The sequence below is a fragment of the Lissotriton helveticus genome, chromosome 6 (assembly GCF_964261635.1).
Source record: "Lissotriton helveticus chromosome 6, aLisHel1.1, whole genome shotgun sequence".
Classification (NCBI taxonomy): Eukaryota; Metazoa; Chordata; class Amphibia; order Caudata; family Salamandridae; genus Lissotriton; species Lissotriton helveticus.
In genome coordinates, this window is record NC_136067.1 from 1,927,514,200 (window position 1) to 1,927,535,641 (window position 21,442).

The following is a 21,442-nucleotide window of genomic DNA, read 5'->3' on the forward strand; positions in this document are numbered from 1 at the left end:
GGTAATTGTCCGGCTCTTGCGCGACGTTTGAGCGGTGCTTCAGGTGTAAGGGGAAGAGGTGTTCAACATGCCCCTAGAGGTAGGGGCCGTGGAAATTTCACCCAGAATACAACTTCTTTTCCGCCTCAGAATTCGATGAACAGCTTTGACCAATAGAATAATGCATCGTCTAGGTCAGCTCAGTACTATGCTGACGACTATTACACCAAACACGAAAATGAGGGTAACGATTGCTAGGACAGCCGTGGACAAAGAGAGGGAGTTGTTTCAGTTCCAGTAGATCAGAATGGACCTTATGTCGAGGTAATTACCTCGGGAGTGTCAGAGCCATTTCTGCTGGATACTGGTGCTACAAAAAGTTCTATCATGCACTCGAAACTTCCTGGCGCACCTTTGTCTGGCGAAATGAATGTTTCAGTAGGTTTCTCTGGCGCCCCTGTTAGAAACCCGATCTCTAGTCCTATATCTCTTTCTATTGGCCCGTGCGAATTAGAAGCACCCCTCATTCTTACAACAGGTTGCGGTGAAAATTTGTTAGGTTTGGATTTGCTAAAAAGGTTGTATGCGACTCTGTACTGTTCACCCTTGGGAGTACAACTTACTTTAGGTAAGAAAGTCGTTTCTCCAATGTATGTGTCAAAAGAAAATATTGCAACTGAATTGTCGTGTCTTCCTGATGTACTCTGGGCAAACGGTTCTAATGATGTAGGTCGTTTGGAGATAGCACCGTATGTCATAACATTGAAAGCCAACGTTAGGTTGCCACGTATTCCCCAATACGAAATATCTAGCGAATGTGAAAAGGCGTTATTGACGATTGTTTATGACCTGATTGATAAAGACGTCATCGAAGAAACAACAGGAAATGTTTGTAACAGTCCAGTCTTACCGGTTTTAAAGCGTACCGATCCTTCACAGCCCCCTGTGTATAGGTTCGTGATCGACCTCAGAGAAGTGAACAAGATAGTTATCCCACAGTTTCCAGTTGTCCCCGACATTACTGCTTTATTGACGATGGTTTCAGCTTCAGCAAATTGGTTCTCGGTGATCGACCTGAAGAACGCTTTCTTCAGCATCCCGATTGCTGAGGAGAGTAGAGATATTTTTGGATTCAATTTAGGAGGACGAAGTTTCCGCTTCAAGTGCGCTCCTCAAGGCTACTGCGAAAGCCCATCAATATTCAGTCAGGCCCTGAAAACACAACTAGACACGATTATTCTACCGAATGGTTCAACTCTGATTCAGTACGTAGACGATCTGCTGATCGCTGAAGACACTGAAGAGATTTGCAAGAAAGCTACGTTATCATTATTACGTAACTTATGTGATATGAAGCACAAAGTCTCTCTCTCCAAACTACAATTTTGCCGACAAGAAGTAACCTACCTAGGTCACATCTTGTCGAAGGAGGGAAGGAGACAGACACCAGAAAGAATACAGGCAATTGCAGAACTGAGTGCCCCAAGGACACAGAGAGAGGTTCGAGCCTTCTTGGGCATTACATCGTACTGTAGACAATGGATACCGAATTTCTCACTACTAGCCAAACCCTTGCTGGCACTACTCTGTAAAGACACGCCAAATCCTATGCCTTGGTCTGAAGATTGTCAGACGAGTTTCCACGAGTTGCGTGATGCATTGTGTTCGGCTCCTGTGTTGGGAAACCCCAACTACAGTAAGCCTTTTACATTATATGTCCATGAGAAGGAAGGTTGTGCATTATCAGTTTTAACACAACATTTTGGGGACAGACAGCGCCCATGCGCGTATTTTTCGGCAACTCTAGACCCTGTGGCTAAAGCCCTACCAAGTTGTCTGAGGGCTACCGCCGCAGTAGCTGTCTGCATTCGACAATCCGCTGGATTAGTCATGAATAATACTCTGATCGTTATGGTTCCGCATGCAGTAGACATTTTACTAAACAGGACGAAGACACAACATCTTACTAGCGCTCGACTATCCAGTTACGAACTTACACTGCTAGCAAGTCACATCCACATAAAGAGGTGTGATACACTGAACCCCGCAACGTTATTACCCATTCCGACAGAAACCGACAAGATTGATAAACATGACTGCTGTTTTAGGACAGAAGAAGAGACAAAAGGGAGAGTAGACTTACAGGACACTCCCCTTCCTGAATGCAACGATACTTTATGGGTTGATGGTTCATGCTTCAAGTTGCCGAATGGTGATACGACTGCAGCATATGCCGTAACGACATTACACACCATTATAGAGACCGCGCGTATTTCCCACAATTCTGCACAAGCTGCAGAATTGATTGCGCTTACCAGAGCATGTGTGCTAGCGAAAGGAAAACGAGTGAATGTGTACACTGACAGCCAATACGCCTTTGGTGTGGCTCACAGTTTTGGGAGATTGTGGCGTGAACGTGGATTCCTGACGTCACATGGTGCAAAGATACAACATGGTCAGCTAGTTAATGAGCTCCTCGAGTCACTGACCTTGCCACTACAAGTTGCCATTGTAAAATGCAGTGCACACGAAAAGATTCAAGACGATGTTGGCCGCGGGAATGCATTTGCAGACGAGGTTGCAAAAGAGACTGCAAGGAACACAATGAGTCGGATGTATGTTGTAGGTCCCGCTAGATGGATTACTGATGTAGGAATGTGTGAGGACACCATCGAAAGCGTGAAATCTATACAAGCCGAGGCAACTGAGAAAGAGGTGAATGAATGGAGAGAAAGTAAGGGTAGATTAGATGCGAATGGTTGTTGGGTCGAATTGTCAGAACACCAGCGATGGCTATTACCTAACGCCTATGTACTTGCAGTAGTAACAATGGCTCATGGATTTGCGCACATCAGTTCGAGAGGAATATGTAAGCTATTGGCCCCAGTATGGCAGAATAGCAATATCCCAAAATATGCAGAGAATGTGGTCAGAAACTGTATGGTGTGTTTGAAGTACAATCCCGGTAGGGGAACCCCAACTCCAGCTGGTCATTTTGCGCCTCCAACGTATCCGTTCGAGGTTTTGCAGCTCGATTTCATTCACATGGAGAGATGCAACAATCTGAAGTATGTGCTCGTTGTTGTTTGCGCTTTCTCCAGGTGGGTGGAAGCGTACCCCCTTAAGGACAATACTGCCTTATCAACTGCCAAAGCCCTTGTCAAAGAGTTCTTCCCGAGATTCGGCATGCCTAGAATCGTCTGGAGTGATAATGGAAGTGAATTCGTAGGACGCGTGATGAAGAGAGAGTGTGAGTGTTTAGGCATACAACAAAAGTTTCACTCTGCGAATCACCCCCAATCAGCTGGATTAGTAGAGTGCTACAATGGCACTTTAAAGCTCAAATTAGCCAAGATCCAAGCCTGTACAAGTCTTAAATGGCCTGACGCCTTGCCCCTAGCACTCTTGTCAACCAGAATGACCGTCCATTCCAGGTTAGGACTTAGTCCTCATGAGATAGTGTTTGGCCGCCCAGCCAACGTCTGGGGCGTGCCAAGGCCAAAGAAACTCAGCGAAATAGAGCACACTGTACTGCTTGACTATTTGTGCGAATTGACAACTAAATTGCGTGTTTTACACCAACAGGTTCACAGTTCCTCTCCGCCAGCCTCTGACGATCCAGGTCACTCCATCGCACCCGGCACATGGGTCTTGGTGCGGAATTTCCAGCGCACAAACAACGGACAGCCGAGGTGGACCGGACCGCACCTGGTACTTCTTTCCACGAGATCAACTGTTCGGGTGGAAGGCAAAAAGAACTGGGTGCACGGGACCCATTGTAAACGGGTCCCTCTGCCCCTTCCATACGACCGGTGGGTCAACGAAGGAGTTGCCGACTCCGAGACAGAATCCATACCTCGCTTCATCCCTTTCAGCGATGCACGTTTAAAAGAAACTGGTACCGAAAAGGAGAGTGATCATATTTTACAAGGACTTGTGCCACAGTCTATGCAGTTGGACACTACCGAACATGAGACATTGTTTGAAGACCACACCGTACCTGGGAAACAACAATATAATCTAAGGTCAAGACAAAGAGACTAATAAAAAGCAAACTGATGTGATTTCCCTTCCCCCAAGAACTATTTTTGATTTTTCAGCTCTCTCACTCTCAGGAAACTTGCTCATTTTTGATTTTCGAACCGCCATCCGGTTCTGCTGCTAGGGTCGCGGTTGAAGTCTGGGGAGTGCAGCTGGGGACGTTTAGGTCAACGGTTCTGGTTGGTCCAAGGGAGTTACCCCGGACTGAACAGAGCGCACTCCCTGGCAGAACCAACCTACCACCGCGGGCAGCAACTAGAGGATGGAGTTTCCTAGGGTAAAGAGACCTACCAGATTCACGAACATTGAAAGACAATTATGCACTATACTGGCCAAAAGAAGGTTTTTGATAACATGTATTTTAATGTTGTGTAGCATAACGATGTTTTTGACTGGTTATACTCTATTCGTATTCCAAGTTACTTTTTCAAATGACACCCGGCCACCGCCTCTTCCTACTATCTCTCCACACTACTTTCACCCTCTACCTGAACACGAGTCTGCCCGAAGACTCGAATTTGTAAATAACTCATTTATTCAACTCCTACACCAACACCAGTCCATAATGAACACATCGAACTGTTGGATATGTGGACTCATGCCGCACACAACGGATAAGGGTATCCCATACTTCATCCTGCCTTTCAGTTATTATGGTTCTCTGTGGGCTTTCCAGACCATGTTCCTATTCGCCCTAGAACCATACCCGACCCGTTCTACTGAGAGTGATTCCAGTAACAAGGCACTAGTAGCAGGGATAAGAAATATGAGTAGAGAGTTCGACACATATCTAACGATTCCCAAAGATGAACTCACTCCGTACACTCGTTGGAACGTAACTAAATATGGGGTTTACCTGAGTAAGAGCCAGACAGCAAAGAAATCCCGCCCAGTTTGGATAGTACCCAACCGAGGTCACTTATGTTTACAAGGTATCGGCAGGGATCCCAAAGCACAATTAGGAAAGAGTATATGCACGGAAACCTATGTGTTCGCTTCCCGAACTTCCCCTATACTATTAGCAGCCAAAGGCACGTATTTCGTCTGCCATGACCAAGCCTACACCTGGTTGCCCCCTGACTTCTCAGGTACATGCTTTATCGCATTTCTGCTGCCTCCCACCTACACGGCCAGAGCAGATTACCATCGGACAAGGACAGCTAGAGGTGTCGTGAGTAAAGACGACACCGCGGGTCAGGAATTCGCTGACTTCGCAAAGGGTTTTCTGCCATTTTGGGGGCCTATGGTGAACAGCAGGAACATTCGCCAGTTATCGAGGATAGTTGAATCCGCCGTGATTACAACGGCCGGAGCCCTTGGCAATTTGACGACCGAACTTCAGTCGGATCGACTTATGACCCTTCAGAACCGAGTTGCCCTAGATATCATACTCGCCGATCGTGGTGGTGTGTGTAGAGTGATCCAATCCAGTTGTTGCATTTTCATCCCTGATAACGCACCGACAGTGTACCAGGCCATCTCTAAGCTACACGAGATATCTGGTTCCCTTCACGTAGAAAAAGGGGACTGGTCCTTACTAGGGTGGTTCTGGGAACTGATCGCTACCTGGGGATGGAAAACACTGATCTTCATTGGGATGATCTTAGCACTTCTGTTTATGTTCTGCCTGTGTGTACAGTGCGCTCCTGCACTATGTGGCCTCTGTGCTACCTCATGTGTACGGAAGCCTGTATCAAGGGACGAACTGAGCAACAGAATGATGCTACAGCAGCATCTCCACGAATTCCTTCATACAGATTTAGACTCGGATTAACATGAATTATTGCCTTATATGAGGGCAAAAGGAGGGTCTGTGGTTCTGAAATTCTGGACCCTACTGTTGTCCCGGTATCGAGGTCCAATACCTGTGTCCCGAAACATCAACGTACCATGACGAATTTGGTGTCGACGAACCGATAATGATTAGGACATCATTCCTATGCATTTGCGTCATGATCGAGGTATGCTAACACCCCTGAATCGTAGTTTCCGTCCCGACCCCTCAGACTCCATTTTGTAAACGGTATCCATCTTGTGTCTTGCCCTCATGATAAGTCAAGTAAAGGTCGAGCTTGATCTAAAGAGACACGTCCACCTTCCCTGACTCCCCCCTGACCTGTCCCAACTGAGTCCTTTGCCTCCAGCCAAACCTGTTTGGGCAGCTCCTCGCCCAGTGGCCAAACACGATAGCATCAATGCACAACATACCACAAACCATTCACCGCGTACAGATCATGTTTTCTACACACACACACACCTGCTCGCGTTCCCTGTTTATGGCCAGTTTTATGACTAGGAGGTGCCTTCTTTTATTGGGGCTTCACCGATATCTGATGGGAGTTCCGGGCTTGGCTGAGTAATCTATCACAAATTGGACATCTAAAATACGGGCTTGCCTACATGACTTCGCTCTTTTGTATTATTGTAGAAATATGTGTATAGCCATATCGTAAACTCAAGAATTCTTGCTTGCAGCTATTATTTTTGTATATAAGGAGAAGGCTGGTTCTGTAAAAACGAACAGTCTCCTGAGAACACATGACCCGTGTTTGTCGTGCTTCTAGGACACCTGTTACTTGGTAGCTACCAATAAAACTTGATCTCTGACTGCGACTAGAAGACTCTGTGTTTCTGTGGTCCAAAACAAGGGGGAACTCAGAGGTCTTCGGGTGTTATCCCCTGACACCACCGGGTTCTTAAAAACCCGGCACCTCACTGGGAGAAACAGGTTGATCTTGTGCATCTTAATCGGTTCACAAGTCAACACCATGGTTTCCAGAATGAAGGCGTGATCAAGGCTTATTACACACCCTTTCCAAGATGGTGATCAGTCATTAGGACATTATATGAGGATCCCAATCTAAGATGAAGTTAGGTCTTTTTTCTATGATAGCCGATTTTAATAGGCCTTCTATAATGAAACAGTTCCAAGTGAAGGCTGCATCTTCAACACATTGGTTCCCTTACTTGTCATTATGTTATTTTTCCCCTTATTTTCATTTTTGGCCTAGTAGATTTCTCTACTTGCAACTGGAACTACTACTGGATTCCTCTGCTGGAGTTTGGCCTGGCTCTTTTCTCTTTCTTGTTCCTGTAGGAGAATTTGCTGCGTTCCTTCCCATCATTTTTCATTTTCATCTTCAATTAAGACTTAGAAGATTGCCCAGGAGCTATTTTCCTCTTTATGGGTTTCCTCTAATTTGAAACCCTTTTAAAGAGACACTTGACACCTTTCATGTATTCCTTTCTGTGCAGGGTGGCACAGTGGCTACTGTGAGGAGTCACCCTTTCAAGAAGGGAGACTCAATCGGCCAGACCAACAGATTGAAACTCAAACTTCTTCTTATGTTTTGTAATACGATGAAGCCTTCTCAGGACCTAGCACACGAGTTATAATAATTGCGCATCTAGAATTCAGTGCTAAAGAAGACTTTGGGCGCATACCATTCAGATATCCCTGTAGTCCCTTCAAGTGTCCTGCATTTTCTGTGTAACATATCAAGTTAAAGAAATGTTTGGATTCCCTTTGATTGCATGTTGATTGTCGCCCTGCACAGTTTAGTCAAGACCAAATCAAAGAGAGTTGTCTGATTGGATGTTTTACTGGATCTGCTTTTCCCTCAGCCACTCCTTCAGTAACAAATTCTTATGCTTGCTTGCAGTTGTATGATTCCATCAATTAGCTTTTAAGAAGATGTTTAGGCATCCTGCTTTGGAATACTTCACAGAAGAAGCTTTGTGTGATATTCAAGAAGGGGGAATCAGTGGTTTGATGATGTAACTTGTTTTCCTCAAATGGCAGCTGGAAAACCTGGGTTGAAAGGTCTTGAGTGGTTCTTTTTCAATGTAGTTTGACAGATGTAATCAACAGGAGTTGATTGGCTCACAACCTCCTACTTTATTTTCTGAACGTATGTGATTTGGTGTTGTTAACTGAGCATAGATTGCAAAAGAAACTGGACTAAACACTTTAAAGTTTCTGTGTCTAATCAATCAGGAGACACAGTGGACCCATTGTTCGAAGAAGAGCCTACACAGGTAGGAGCTGTGAAGTGTCCTTTGACTTATATTTAAAAGAAGTGGCGGCAGATAGCTGGGCTGTGCCTATATTTGGTGATGCTTGACACACAAATCACCCCTGGGCGAAACGCCTCGCCTGGGCTAAGGATACTGGCAAATTTCAGTCCTCTGGAGAGAAAAGTATAGAAGATGGCTCGCTCATGTTGGATCTCTATATTAGGTCAGCCGTGAATAACACTGATAGTCATTCATTTCTATTACTGAGTGTTACCAAGAGAGAAGAAGGACATGTTGGAACTACTTCTGTCTTGTTGGATAGTGGTACCTGTGGTATATTTATTGGGATTGGGCCACAGGAAATAATATTCCTAAAAGAGCCTAGAAGACTTTCGAAATGATATGTACTGTTGATCGCTCATCATTTACTTCTGGAGGTCTCTTTTAGAGATCATACAAAATTGTTATGTTTTGACATTATTGCCTCTCCTAATTTCACCATAGATTTTGGAAGTCAATGACTGAAGAGGCACAATATATGTGTGTGAATTGGTCAGCTTGAACTATTTTTTTATCATCACAGTTTTACCATGATCATTGCTATACTTCAGGAAGTTACTAGTCTCCGAGAGAAGAGATAAAGGACTCTGCAACTAATTTAATAGTGGCTAATCTTTCTTCTGTGCCACTATTCTATGATCCATATTGCTACCTCCTGCCATTGATTTCAGGGGCTTTGAAACATATTAAGACCCGTGGCCTTTTCCCATTTCTAATGAGACCCCAACCCTGTCCAGCCTTTCGCTCCCTATTTGGTGAATTATTTCTCGCGTCCCTTACATAACTTAAGATCAGATAGCATATTTCTTTTTAAGTATTCCCCGAACAAGAACAGTTACATTCAATGATCACTCATTTGCCAAACCACGTTTGTGAAATTACTTGCCTATGTCCCTATGTACCAAGTCACCTTTACTTCAGTTCATACATTTGAAGTTTTCCTGATCCCTAAGTAACATTACATATTTTATCATTAGTCTAAGATAATATGCGTGTATCAAGAGCAGCAAGAACCTTTGGTGTACATGCGCTACATAAACGTACCATATTTGATTCCTTGGCTACCTTCTTTCTTTGCTTCCCTATTCCCTTTTGAGCACACTAAACTTTCACCACTTCAAAATAAATTTCTAGATTTTCCAGTCAACGCAGTCGTTGCTCAGTGGACCTCTCTAATCAACTCTGTCCCACATTTCCTCTTATTCCTTCACCTCTTTTGTGCCTCCTGTCCCTCCTACTCCTTCTCTTCCTATTCCTTCCCCTCCATTAACCTCCCATTTCAATGTATAATTTGTCTCTCTTTTCTTATCCCATCTCTATACATTGTCTCACCATCACCGCTATCCTGTAACCAGTTCCTACTCCTGGCCACCTTTGTTCCTGTTGCTCGTGATACCTCATCTTTGTCCAGCCTTCTCCTCCCTAGCGTAGTAGAACTCTTTCTCATGTCACATATGTACCACTGCTTCTCACATTACTTCATCCTTGCCACGCATTGCTCTCATCCTTTTCAATGAATACACAAATCTATTGTTCTTTTTCTATTAGTCAGCGTCCTTTTTTTTATCTCCCTTGCTCTCTTTTTCTTCTTTTTTCCCTCTTCCAGCTCAAAGGCTACTCTTAGCAATTCCCTGAAGTCTATCCTGCCAAGATTTCTTTAAAGTAATGTTTTGAAGCATTAGCAATGTTTTATGTTAAATTCCTTACAATGGTTTGAATGGTTTTTTAAGGGCTTTTCATGCAACCGCTATATTATCTAATATACATCGCTAGCACCCACGGACTGAGTTGTGCTTTAGAAAATGTGAAATAAAATTAAATGAATAAATTATGTCACTTACACAGAGGCAGATTTACAAGCTCATTGTGCCACTTTTGCGTCACTTTTCCCATGTTAAAAGTGACGCAAAAGTGGCGCAAGGGGCTTGTAAATCTGCCCCACAATGTTTTTGGATACACGTCTAATGATCTATGGACTTAGTGGCATCATGTTCTGTACTGTTGTCCCTGAAAACTCTTTCCAGCCTTCCAGCCTTCAGGAAAGCGGTGAAGACACGCCTATTTCAGGATTTTGTGGCTCTGGGGAAATGGCCATCGACCACCTCCCACTCAGGGAAGTACCAGGTCTCCCCAACATTCCCCAAGGACAACGCCCACGCGTTCATCTTCTAGCTCATGTGCCATCTCAAGTGTTTGTCTTAATCAGCACCATCTGACATGTCAGTGCAGCAAAGTGCCCAGAGGGCGAAATGTTAATCTATATTTGTATAGCGCACGGCTACTCCCAGGAGTGTCCCAGCGCTGAAGCACAAGTGTAGACCCCATAACATCAGACCATGCATGACCAACCACGCTAAAATAACAGATGAAAGAGCCACGTTTTCAAACTTTTCCTAAAGATGAGTAGGTCAGAGCTCTGTCTTAAAGCAAAAGGCAGGCTATTCCATAGCCTGGAGGCCGTAGCATGAAAAGATCTGCCCCCCCACCCGGGAGAGTTGGACCTTAGGGACAGTAATCAGCAGTTGGGAAGAAGATCTCAGAGTGCGCTGAGGGAGGTAAGGTTGAAATCTGTCCCTAAGGTAAGGTGCTCCAATCTTGTGGAAAGCTTTAAAGACCTTGACCAGGGCCTTAAAAAATATTCTTCTCCGTACCGGGAGCCAGTGCAGCGAGACCAGAAGTTGGGAAATATGGGTTCTAGGCCCAATTAGGAAGATGGCCCTAGCCGCTACATTCTGAATCATTTGTAGTCGGCTCAGGAGATAATCCGGGAGGCCGAGATACAAGGAATTCACATAATCATGTACGGAGAGAACCAAGGCCTGGACAACAGTTTTCCTATAGGGAATGGAAAGCAAAGAAAGAAAATTCCGCAACATTCTCAAAAGTCCAAAACAGACCCCAGTCACAGTCTGAACTTGGACTTTCATAGAGAGGGTTGCATCCAGTTTGACTCCCAGATTTTTCACGATAGAGACCGAAGAGATAGGAGGAGACATGTCTTGCGGCCACCATGTATGCCAGGCTACGGGGGAGCGTGACCCGAAAAAAATAATCTCGGATTTCTCGGAATTGCATTTTAAATGATTATGACTAAACCAGGAAAAGACTTTTGAAAGACCGGAGTTAATGAGAGCACCATTGAAATCAACGCCCTTCTCACATGTAAACTACAATTGGGTGTCGTCAGCTTAAGACACTATTTTAGCCCCGGCTTCCTCGGCGAGGGGGGCTAGTGGGGCCATGTACAAATCAAATAGTGTAGGGCTCAAAATAGAGCCCTGGGGGACACCCACGTTCAAAGAAGTAATCTCTGCAGCAAAAGGAGGAGACCATATGTTTTGGGAGCGGTTGGCCAGAAAGGATGTGAACCATCTCAGTACCGTGCCACCGATACCGTTCTCCCTGAGTCTATACAGCAATCGATTATGGGGCACGGTATCGAAAGGTGCAGAGAGATTCAATAAAACCTGGTGCTATATGACAATGTTAAGGAAATAAATAAAGGCAACAGCAGCACAGTGTTGAAAAGGGCCTCTTGGTTGGTGTGTGGCCATATAGCACTCACTACACTTGTAGTGGCCTGGTACTACAGCATGCACCGGAAGGGGAGGGGTTTAGAAACAGAAAAGCATTGGCTAGGTGTCAGTTCTGTTTCCAGCCTCAGCCACGTGTGCACAAAGGGTTCTTTGCAGTGAGGGAAAGTGTAGGGCTGATATATCCATGAAGTCCTCAAAAGTTTTAGGAATAAGTACTAATTCGAAATGATCAGAGACATCACAGGAAGTAACAGCACAGGCATTGTCATTAGTGACATTGGTAAAAAGTCACACCAAAATATATATAATAAGAACCCACAATATCACTAAAATAATAATATGTGCAGGTATCCACATTAAATGTAGAAAATAGATTGCGTCGGCGGCCATAAATCACCCAAGAGGTAGTACCACACACACTACATGTAACAGTTCCTGCCAGGAATGAAGAACATTAGGGGCCCTGGATAGTATATCAAGATAGTATATGCATCAAAGGCCCAGGCAGTATGTAAAGTAAAACCTCTAGGCAATAAGATTCACCAAACCCTGCAGACATTATTATGCATTATTGGTCACAGGCATTACTGTGCATCAATGGCTACCGGCAGTGCATGCATCTATGGCCTTAAACAGTATAGTCACTAATGGCCATAGACAGCATATCCATCATTTCCCCTGGTTGTATATTTTTAAAAGCAATAAATACTGTATGCTCCCAAAGCACTATACAGGGATATTAATCAGTGACCCCCATCAGTATAATGCATTGCTGTTCCTTGGTAGGATTATGCACCAGTAGGTCGGACAAGGGATTCACCAATGGCCCAAGCTGGGGGTGTCACCATTGGCAAAGACAGTAATGTACAAGCTGGCCTTGGAATGGCTACAACCTGTGTTGTGTAAGAATTAACGTATGTGAAGAAGTGAAAATCCTTTTCTTCGACCCACCTCTATCGTTACATACCATACCAACTCGTAAGCAGGAGGAGGTTATCCCTTTTATGCCCCATCTTAATTTTACTAGGAAAGGGTCACGAAGCCTTTTCACAAATGAGAAATGTGTTTTTTGTACATTGTAAAACACGGTAGCAAGCCCTGTGAATTTGGGAATTGTAGGGTTTGCGACCACAAAAGAGCTGTGCCCCCCTTTTGAGATGCCTGCTACCGGGTGCAGGGATGAACTGCACCCCTGCTCCTTCAATGAGAGCATGCATTCCGTTTGGAAGGCATGCTCTCATTGAAAGGTATAGGCATGCGGCCGAACAGGGTTCGGTCGCATCCTACTTGCAGGTCTGTAACCGACGACAGGAGATAGTTCGGTTACAGTTCCTGACCGATGTCGGACATACTCCGGTCCGTCCGACATCAGAATTGGCCCCATAGTGTCCCAGGTGCAACTGTGTGTATGCCCATATTCAGCACTCTTGGGGCATTTTGGGATAATAGAAGGGCTACCGATACTTGTGCTGCTCCTTCTCTAATACACTCGCACATACATAGCACAGGCGCAATCTTAATGCAGTGTTTCCTCATTTACATGAGGGCATGGCACATGCAAATGATTAAACGATTTGCGCCCTCGCTATAATATATATGCGGGTGCAGAGGCAAAGGAGCCTTAAGGGGGCATACTCACTTGCACCACAAAGAGGTGGTGCTTAGTCAGTGCGCTCGCCGAGGCGACCCTTAATATGGGAAAAGTTAATCTCATGGAACCCCCAGACATCCCCCTGCAGGGGGGTGCAGTCAGTCACTGCAGCTACCTGAAGGGGGGCCTCTGTCCTCCTATGAAGTTCAGGCCGGTTGCCACCTGTACACTAAAAGGTGTGCCTGGCTGCCCACCTTTCACTAATGCACTGCCCCCAGGGTAAGCGCCAGTTCCCGTCCGTGCTTGCGGCAGCTCATTAACTGTAATAGGGCACACATTACGACCTGTACATGATACGAGTGCTGCTGTTTGTGTATGGAAATAATTACGTCATTTTCAAATGATAAGGTCAGAGGTGCTTTCAATTGAGTTCTTTGGTAACAGAGCATGTCTTAAAAAATAATAATTAAATAATGCTGCATTTAATTGGGCAGTGAGTCAGAAGGTACTGAATTGTAATGATATGTGTTAGAGCTTGCCTCTTCACTTTAATAACTCCTTCACCTTGTGCAATTGATACTCTGCAATTACAGTTTGGCAACCTCTTCTACTAAATCCTTTAAAAAACTTACATCTTAAAAAGAAGTAAAACAGTGTGATTTAAGAGGAATTGTTGTCCTGTAGCTGAGCTGCCAGCTTTGGATGCAGTGGCTAAGAGTCTGCAAGACGTGGATGTAATACAAACATAGAAATAGATAATTAAATGATTATTTAACTTAATAAATACATTGTGTCATGCTAGGTAAATTACCTAATCTCCCTGGGCCTCGGGTCACATATCTACCACACCTGTGAGCACCTCGTAAATGGCCAATATAAAGCCCTAAAGAAATAACTGGATATTTACATTTGGCACCTGTGGATTTCTTTGCCGCGTGACGTGCTGGTTTTAGGTTGGGTACCAGTTCTTTGCCACGTGACGTGCTGGTTCTAGGTTAGGGTCTCATTTTTGGCCACATGATCTGCTGGTTCTAGGTTGAGGATCAATAGCTGTTGATGGTGGACACCACTGTATGCATTTTAATCGTTATTCTATTCCTCCAGACTCCTCCGAAGGATGACTTTGAGGTCGCTGATGTTCAGCCAATCGCAAGAGAGAGTCGGGAGTTGAAGCAGTACTTGTCATCCGTTCCTCCTTCACCGTCTTCTTCAGGAAAAATGAATGGCGTTGGGAAGAGAGATCTGCCGCCTTGGCGCTCCTCCGATAAGCATCCGACGGACACCATGCGTTACAACTATTTAGACAACTATGACCCCATCGAGCAAGCCAGACAAGCGTAAGCTAATAGAATCTGAATGACTCCTATTTATCATCGACTGGTGTTTTTTTTACCTTACCTTGATTAGTATAACATCTCATAATGAGCATTAGTGATTGATGTAACAATAATGTTGTGCTTCCAAATGTACATACTCAACTGTACCTTCTTACTTAATAAGCTGCAAATCTAAAGATAGATTCTTCACTGTGTGCTCTATGTGGGACATGACAGCTCCAGTCATATGGAATTTGGGTGTAACAAATCAAGAAGGAGTAACATAAAATCTACGGATATTTTGTGCTGGTTGGTAAAAAGCCTATTATTCTTTCGCCTCAGTTCTGTCGGACAAATAGCCTTTATTATCCTCAAATGTGTTACAGTTGATATGACACCTGTCCCAGTCGTCTGTTCCGCTCAGCTGCAAACCATTGCCACATTCACTCCTTTTTAGGTCGAAACCTACCCTAAGGAGATCTTGGGGACTTTCAGAAATCTGACCTTGGAATGCATTTTGCCCGTTGCTTACTATTGGCTTTTTGGATTGTGGCTTACATTTTCTGACTTTCTTTTTGCTGGCTTTATTTGTGTTAGGCTGTCCGGCTTAAATTCGTCCCTTCTGGTGCCCAAACCTTGTTTACTGTATTCTTCCACAAACTCGCTTTCTGTAAACGGGTCTTTACATTTTGGTCTTATCTTGTCACATTGCTGTCCATTCAAAGATAGAGGTCAAATGTCTCTCTTTTTTGGGAGCTTGGTGTTTACTTTTCTTTCTCTGATTTTAAGGTGAAAGAAATTATGTGACAATGCAAAGTATCCATGTAAGAGGAAAGGGTGTAAGATGTTTTTTTTCCTATCACAAAAAAATTACTGTGCTGATGTTTCAGAGTATATCAGAAATAGTAAAAAAATTTGTAGTTCTGAAGTGTGGTGAAATCAAAATATTTGAATACAGTCAAAACACATAATAGGTGATGCCATTTCCCTCCCCATTATCGATTGTGTGCAGTAAAAATTGTTTTTGCTGCAAAAGTAATGGTCATTTCAATTGAAAATGTTGTGTCTGTAATGGCTGTGCGCCACCACACCATGCATACGCCACTCCACTCCACTCTATGTCCTTTGACTCTATGCCACGCCACTCCATTCTACGCCACTTTACTCCACTCTACAACATGCCACTCCACTCTAGGCCCCTCCTCTCTATGGCACTCTATGAAATGCCATGTGACTTCATGCCACTCCAAGCTATGCCGCTCACTCCATGACACAACATGCCACTCCACTGTATGCCCCCTACTCTACACCACTTATCCCACTCCAATCTATTCAACTCCACTGTACCCCAATCTACCCCACCTTACTCCACTTCGCTTCAATCTATCCCAATCTACTCCCATCTAACCCGGGGACGTAAGAAAGGCCGCGCAGCCCTGGCGATGCTGGGGGGCCCGAGCTCCAGGGGCCCCTCAGCACAGTACCCTGGCATGAGAGCTCCTGAGCGTGGTCGATGGAGGCCCCCTCCATGTACTTTGCAGTGGGGCCAACTCAAGTTTTGTTATGCCTCTGATCCAATCCACCCCACTGCACTCCACCCTATCTACCTCACTCCACTCCAGTGTACCCCACTTTTTTCTACCCCACTCTAATCCAATCTACACACTGCACTCCAATCTAGTCCCAATACACTCCACATGATCCAATCTACCCCACTCCACTACAATCTACCCCACTGCAATCTACCCACCTCCACTCTACCACAATCTACCCCACTCCACTCCAGTCTACCCCACTCCTCTCCAATCTACTCCACTCCACTTCAATCTACCCAACTCCACTCAATCTAACCCAATCAACCCTATCCCACTCCACCCCAATTTACCGTAGTCTACTCACATCTACCCCACTCGGATCCAATCTACCTTAGTCTACTCCACTCCAATCGGATTTACTGTAATACACTCAATCTACCCCAAACCAGTATACCCCAATTCACCCCACTCCAGTGTACTCCAGTCCAACACATTCCATTCTAATCTACCTGCCTCCACTCCAATCTACACCATTCCACTTTACTCCAGTCCAATTTACCCCACTCCATTACAATTTTAACCCACTACACTACAAACTCCACAGCAATCTATCCAACTCCTCTCCACTCTAATCTACCACACTCCACTCCAATCTACCCCGCTTCACCACAATCTACCCAATTCCGATGTACCACAGGCTACGTCATTCCAATCTACCAAAATCTGTTCCAGTCCATTCTACCACAATCTACTCCACTCCACTCCAATCTACCACACTCCAGTCCACCCCATTCCACTTCACCATTCTCTGCTCCACTCTCCCCAAATCTTCCCCACTATACTTCACTCCAACCTGCCCACTCCAAACTAGCACGCTCCACTCAAATCTCCCCCACTCCACTCCAATCTAACCCACTCCACCCCACTCCAATCTACCTTAACCGAGCTACCTAATCTACCCAACTTCAATCTACCCTTGCCAAATCGACCCCACTACACTCCCATCTACTACACTCCACTCTAACCACTATACCAGAATCTACTCCACTCCACTCCACCCGAACCCATCCCACCCACTGCAATCTACCCCACCCTACTCCACCCCAGCCCACTCCAATCCAACCCTCTCCACTCCACTCCAGTCTACTCATTCCAAACCACTCCTCAATCGCCCCTCTTCAATGTACCCCACTGCAATCTCCCCCACTCAATTCCAACCAGCCCTACTTTAATCAACCAGGTCTACCCCACTCCACTCTTCCCCAATCTATCTCATTCCACTCTAATCTCGATTCCACTCTAGTCTATCCAACTCCACTCCATCCCACTCCACTCCGATCTACCCCACTCCACTCCACTCTACCCCAATATACTCTACTCCAATCTACACACTCCAATCCACCTAATCAACCCCACTCCACTCTACCCCAATCTACCGCACTCCATTCCACTCCAACCAATCTAACCCACTCCACTTCACTCTAATCTACCACAAGCCTACCAACTCTAACCCACTCCAGTCCAGTCCAATCAAATCAACTCCACCCCATCCCAATCTACCCCTCACATCTCTATCCAACTGTACACCAATCTACTCCACTCCAATCTACGCCACTCCAGTTTACTTCAATCCACTCTACTTCACTCCACTTCAGTCTACCCTCTCTTTCCCAATCAACCCCACTCCACCCCACCGACCCTACCCCACCCACTGCAATCCACCCCATCCCACTCTGCCTCACTCCAAACCAACCCGCTCCACTCCAAGCATCCCCGCTCCAATCTACCCCACTCCACTCTAATCTACCCCACTCCAAACTGCTCCACTCCATTCCAGTCTACTGCACACCATTCTATCCAACTCCACACCAATCCACTCTACTCCAACCTACCCCACTCCAAACTAAGTAAGTAATACTTTATTTGTTTCAATTAATTAAAATCGTTACAAAGTGTTAGAACACATTAAATACAAATTAAGCAGTATTGGAGTGGTTTAAAAAAAAAATTTCAGTCAATGGGTTATAGTCAATCTCTGACTAGGCAACTCAAGTCTAGCTTGTAAGACTTTCCGGCAGCCAGCAGGAAGCACAGAGTCAGTAAGGTGGAAAATGCTGATGATAAAATACGGACTATAGGTAGCAATTTGTGGGCAAATGTGTGCAACGGGGTCAGAAGTCTGGAACGGGCTTGTCAGTCTTGGCCTGTGTTTAGAACACTTCCGGCAGCCAACAGAAAGCACAGAGTCAAAAAAGTGCAAGGTGCATGGGTTGTACTTTTAGGTCCTATGGGTGGCAAGCAAGGGGTGTAAAATTGCAAGTGCTAATTGCAAAAGAACATAGTTGATTCTTTATATTGAGTTCCATGTACAAAAAGCCCAGGTTCAGTTCTAATGTTGCTGTGTACTGAGCCCATCAGGTTTGCGCCATGTGTTAAAGTGCTGGTTGCTGATTGTGCTTCAGGGGATCAGTTTGAGGAGTACACCTGGGTTCAGAAATGTGATCACTCGGCCGTTGAAGTTTAAGAGTGTCTGAGCAATTTAGCAGTTTTTGGGTTATATCAATAAATGTGACAAATCTCGGCAATTCCGCAGGAGTTTCCAGGTTGAAGAGCAGCTCTTTTGCCTCTCTGCATGAGCGAACGCCATGTTTTAAAAAGAGTGGCTTTAATAAAGTGCGGCGGGCATTTAGGAGGACCGGACATATGCATCAAGTGGACCAAGGCATAGTCTGCATGTACCAATGTTTGCAAGTGACTCCCAGCTGCCATTTACATCTTTGATTGGTAGAGCTATGAGTCTTGCGAAAAGGACCTGCTTGAGGATAAGCTTTCATAGGGCACAGTTTCAGTATGGCTGGCAGTGCTTTTCTGTTCGAGTTCAGTATGGTCTGAACGTTACTTTTAGACTCTTCGATGGAGTTGCGGTCTCCCTGCCTGGATAGGAGCCTGACTTGTTTTTTCGAGTAGCCTTTAGAACTGTGGGTCGGATAGCAAGGTTTTCCCAATTGTCCGTGACCAAATTTAGTTTGGTGCAGGCTATGGATAGACACTCTGACCACGTGTTCTTCCCATTTATACTTCAAAGTATCTTTCATGGTATTTGGAGGAGATGCACAGACTCTACAATAATACCAGGTTATGGCTACCTAGTTCTCTAGAGATTGTTTATTCAAACCAAACTCAAGCCGGACTAGGGAATTGCGGAAAAGATACGCTTGCAGGTGTGACATTGTGCCCGCTCCATGGTGTTAGCTGAATCCCCCTGAAATGCTATTTGTCCATAGCAGATGAAAGGTAATAGTTTTGCTGTAATTATCCTCTGAAGGGCTTCAGTGGTTGAGCTGTGTTAGGTGGAGTGTAGGGTGGAGTGCAGTTTGCACAAAGCGAAGGTCACTTCCTTGCCCTTTTCTTCTGTGCGAGTGATATGCACCTGCGGCTTGCCTGTACTCGCGAACCCTCAGGTAGTTGTAGTTGGGAGCAGCCGTTATTTTCATGTTTCCCGGTCTCCACTGCTGCTTATGTTTATTGGGGTAGCATCCGAATATGAAAATCTTTGTCATCTTGCAGTTCACCACTAATTTGTTTGTGAGGTTATAGACGTTTAATGCATCTAGGGCTCTTTGCAGTCCCACTTTTGTGTGCGCCATTAGTATCATATCGTAAGAGTACTGCATCAAGAATAAATGCTCCTGTCTGAATTTAAGTAGTAGCAAATTTGCAGCTTTTAAGGATTTTCCTAGGTGTCCTAAGGAGATGCATATACTCCAGTTAGGAATGGGAGCTCACGGAAAGGTACGACTGTCTTAGCCCAAAACCTCAAAGTGATGTGCATTGCTGTAGTAGGGGGTGGCTTAAAGAGTCTGGCTTCGTCCAATATGGCAGCCAAGAGTTGCAGATCTTCGTAAATTCCACAAGGCCGCCAAGTGTTTTGGATCTTCCACGGATCCTATTACATGTGTGACTTTGACCATCAAGGTTCCAAAGGACCCATTGGTCCTTTCAAGTCACCCTCGTGATTAAGGGCCTGGTTTAAAGTTTGTCAGACAAGTTACTGTGAGTTTTTTTCTGTTGTATATGGGAGACTCCCTGCATTCATCGATCATCAAAAAGATTCTTAGAGTTCAATAAGTAAATAAGTAGATAAGAAGGTCACCCTGGGTGGTCCTGATACAAGTTTGAGGCAAGTCAACATCAGGGGCTGAAATATCAAAGCCATGATTTGAATCGAGTGTATTTGTATTCAAAACATACATACTTACATAATGATATATCCTGTGTGGTCCTCAGCCAGTATACCACCATTCCATTATCAACCAATTCATATTTATTGAATGTGCATGCAAATTGTGAATATTTTAGTGACTTATTGACACGGCTGTTCTATTCATCATATTAGAACACTGTGACCAATCTTGCATTTCAACACAATACCATAAATTGTAGTGTAAACAGCTGATAATATTTGTTTCCAAAATTGTTGCAAAGCAGCTCTTTTGTGCTAGGATATTAATTATTACTCAGTGTAGGTAACATTTTGTACAATACACAAACATTTTTTCAAATTTACTTTACGTGTTTTTTCAATAGGAGCCGTTCAAGTCTTTTCTGATTGTAGCCGTGTTGCTGGGTTTACACAAAGTTAGCCCTTTCTTTTGTGTTGCTTGTTACTTATCGAACGATTTACAAAGTCAGTGCTTTAAAAACCAGAAATGTGTTCCATAATATCTGTCCTAGGTTTCATTCACATGTTTGCCTTTTAAGGGATTCACAGATGATCCCAGGAGAGCTCAAAGAAATCACCCAGATCCATAGATCTCTTTGAGTACTGCCCTGCATTAAACACATGCATGCAGAATCTTCAAAAGGTGAACATTTCTGCACCTGTAAACACGCCACTCGTTTGCATTTCTACTTTTAACTTTTTCTTTTTCTTCACCAGGAAATAGTTTTCCTTGTAGAGGATTCTTTACCTTATGCCCCCACCTCGAGGTGTTTTGTTCCCAGTCCCACCCTGAAAAATCCATCAAACCTGCCCTTGACTGGAGTAAATGTATGTGTTTCTTGGGTGGTAAACTCCCTGCATGGTGTTCGTGGTTTCCCAGACTCACGAGGTCATAAACGTTCACCAACTTTTACAAGACTGACCGGTGGGCTCACTCTACCCTTAATTTGCAGAAGCGTACCTCTCTTCGGTACTTGTGGAACGTCTGCATTCTCAGATGTCTTTTATAAGGGGAAACTCCACAAATCCTGGATTGGGAATTTACTCCTGCAAATGGCATTCTTTTGCCCATGTGAGCTAACGTAGGTGCATGCACAAATAAACAGGTAAAACACTTTGGAGCTCATGGTCTGTTGTTGACATTA

The 21,442-nt window shown here is 44.6% G+C and overlaps 1 protein-coding gene across 1 annotated transcript in view; it reads left to right on the forward strand.

Moving 5' to 3' along the window:
- The window catches only part of FBXO16 (F-box protein 16), a 274,649-nt gene that overhangs the window by 81,698 nt on the left and 171,509 nt on the right, over nucleotides 1–21,442 (forward strand). The window contains exon 5 of the mRNA XM_078649904.1: nucleotides 14,329–14,561. Within this exon, the coding sequence (XP_078506030.1) occupies nucleotides 14,329–14,561 (233 nt within the window). The remainder of the gene's footprint in view (nucleotides 1–14,328; nucleotides 14,562–21,442) is intronic.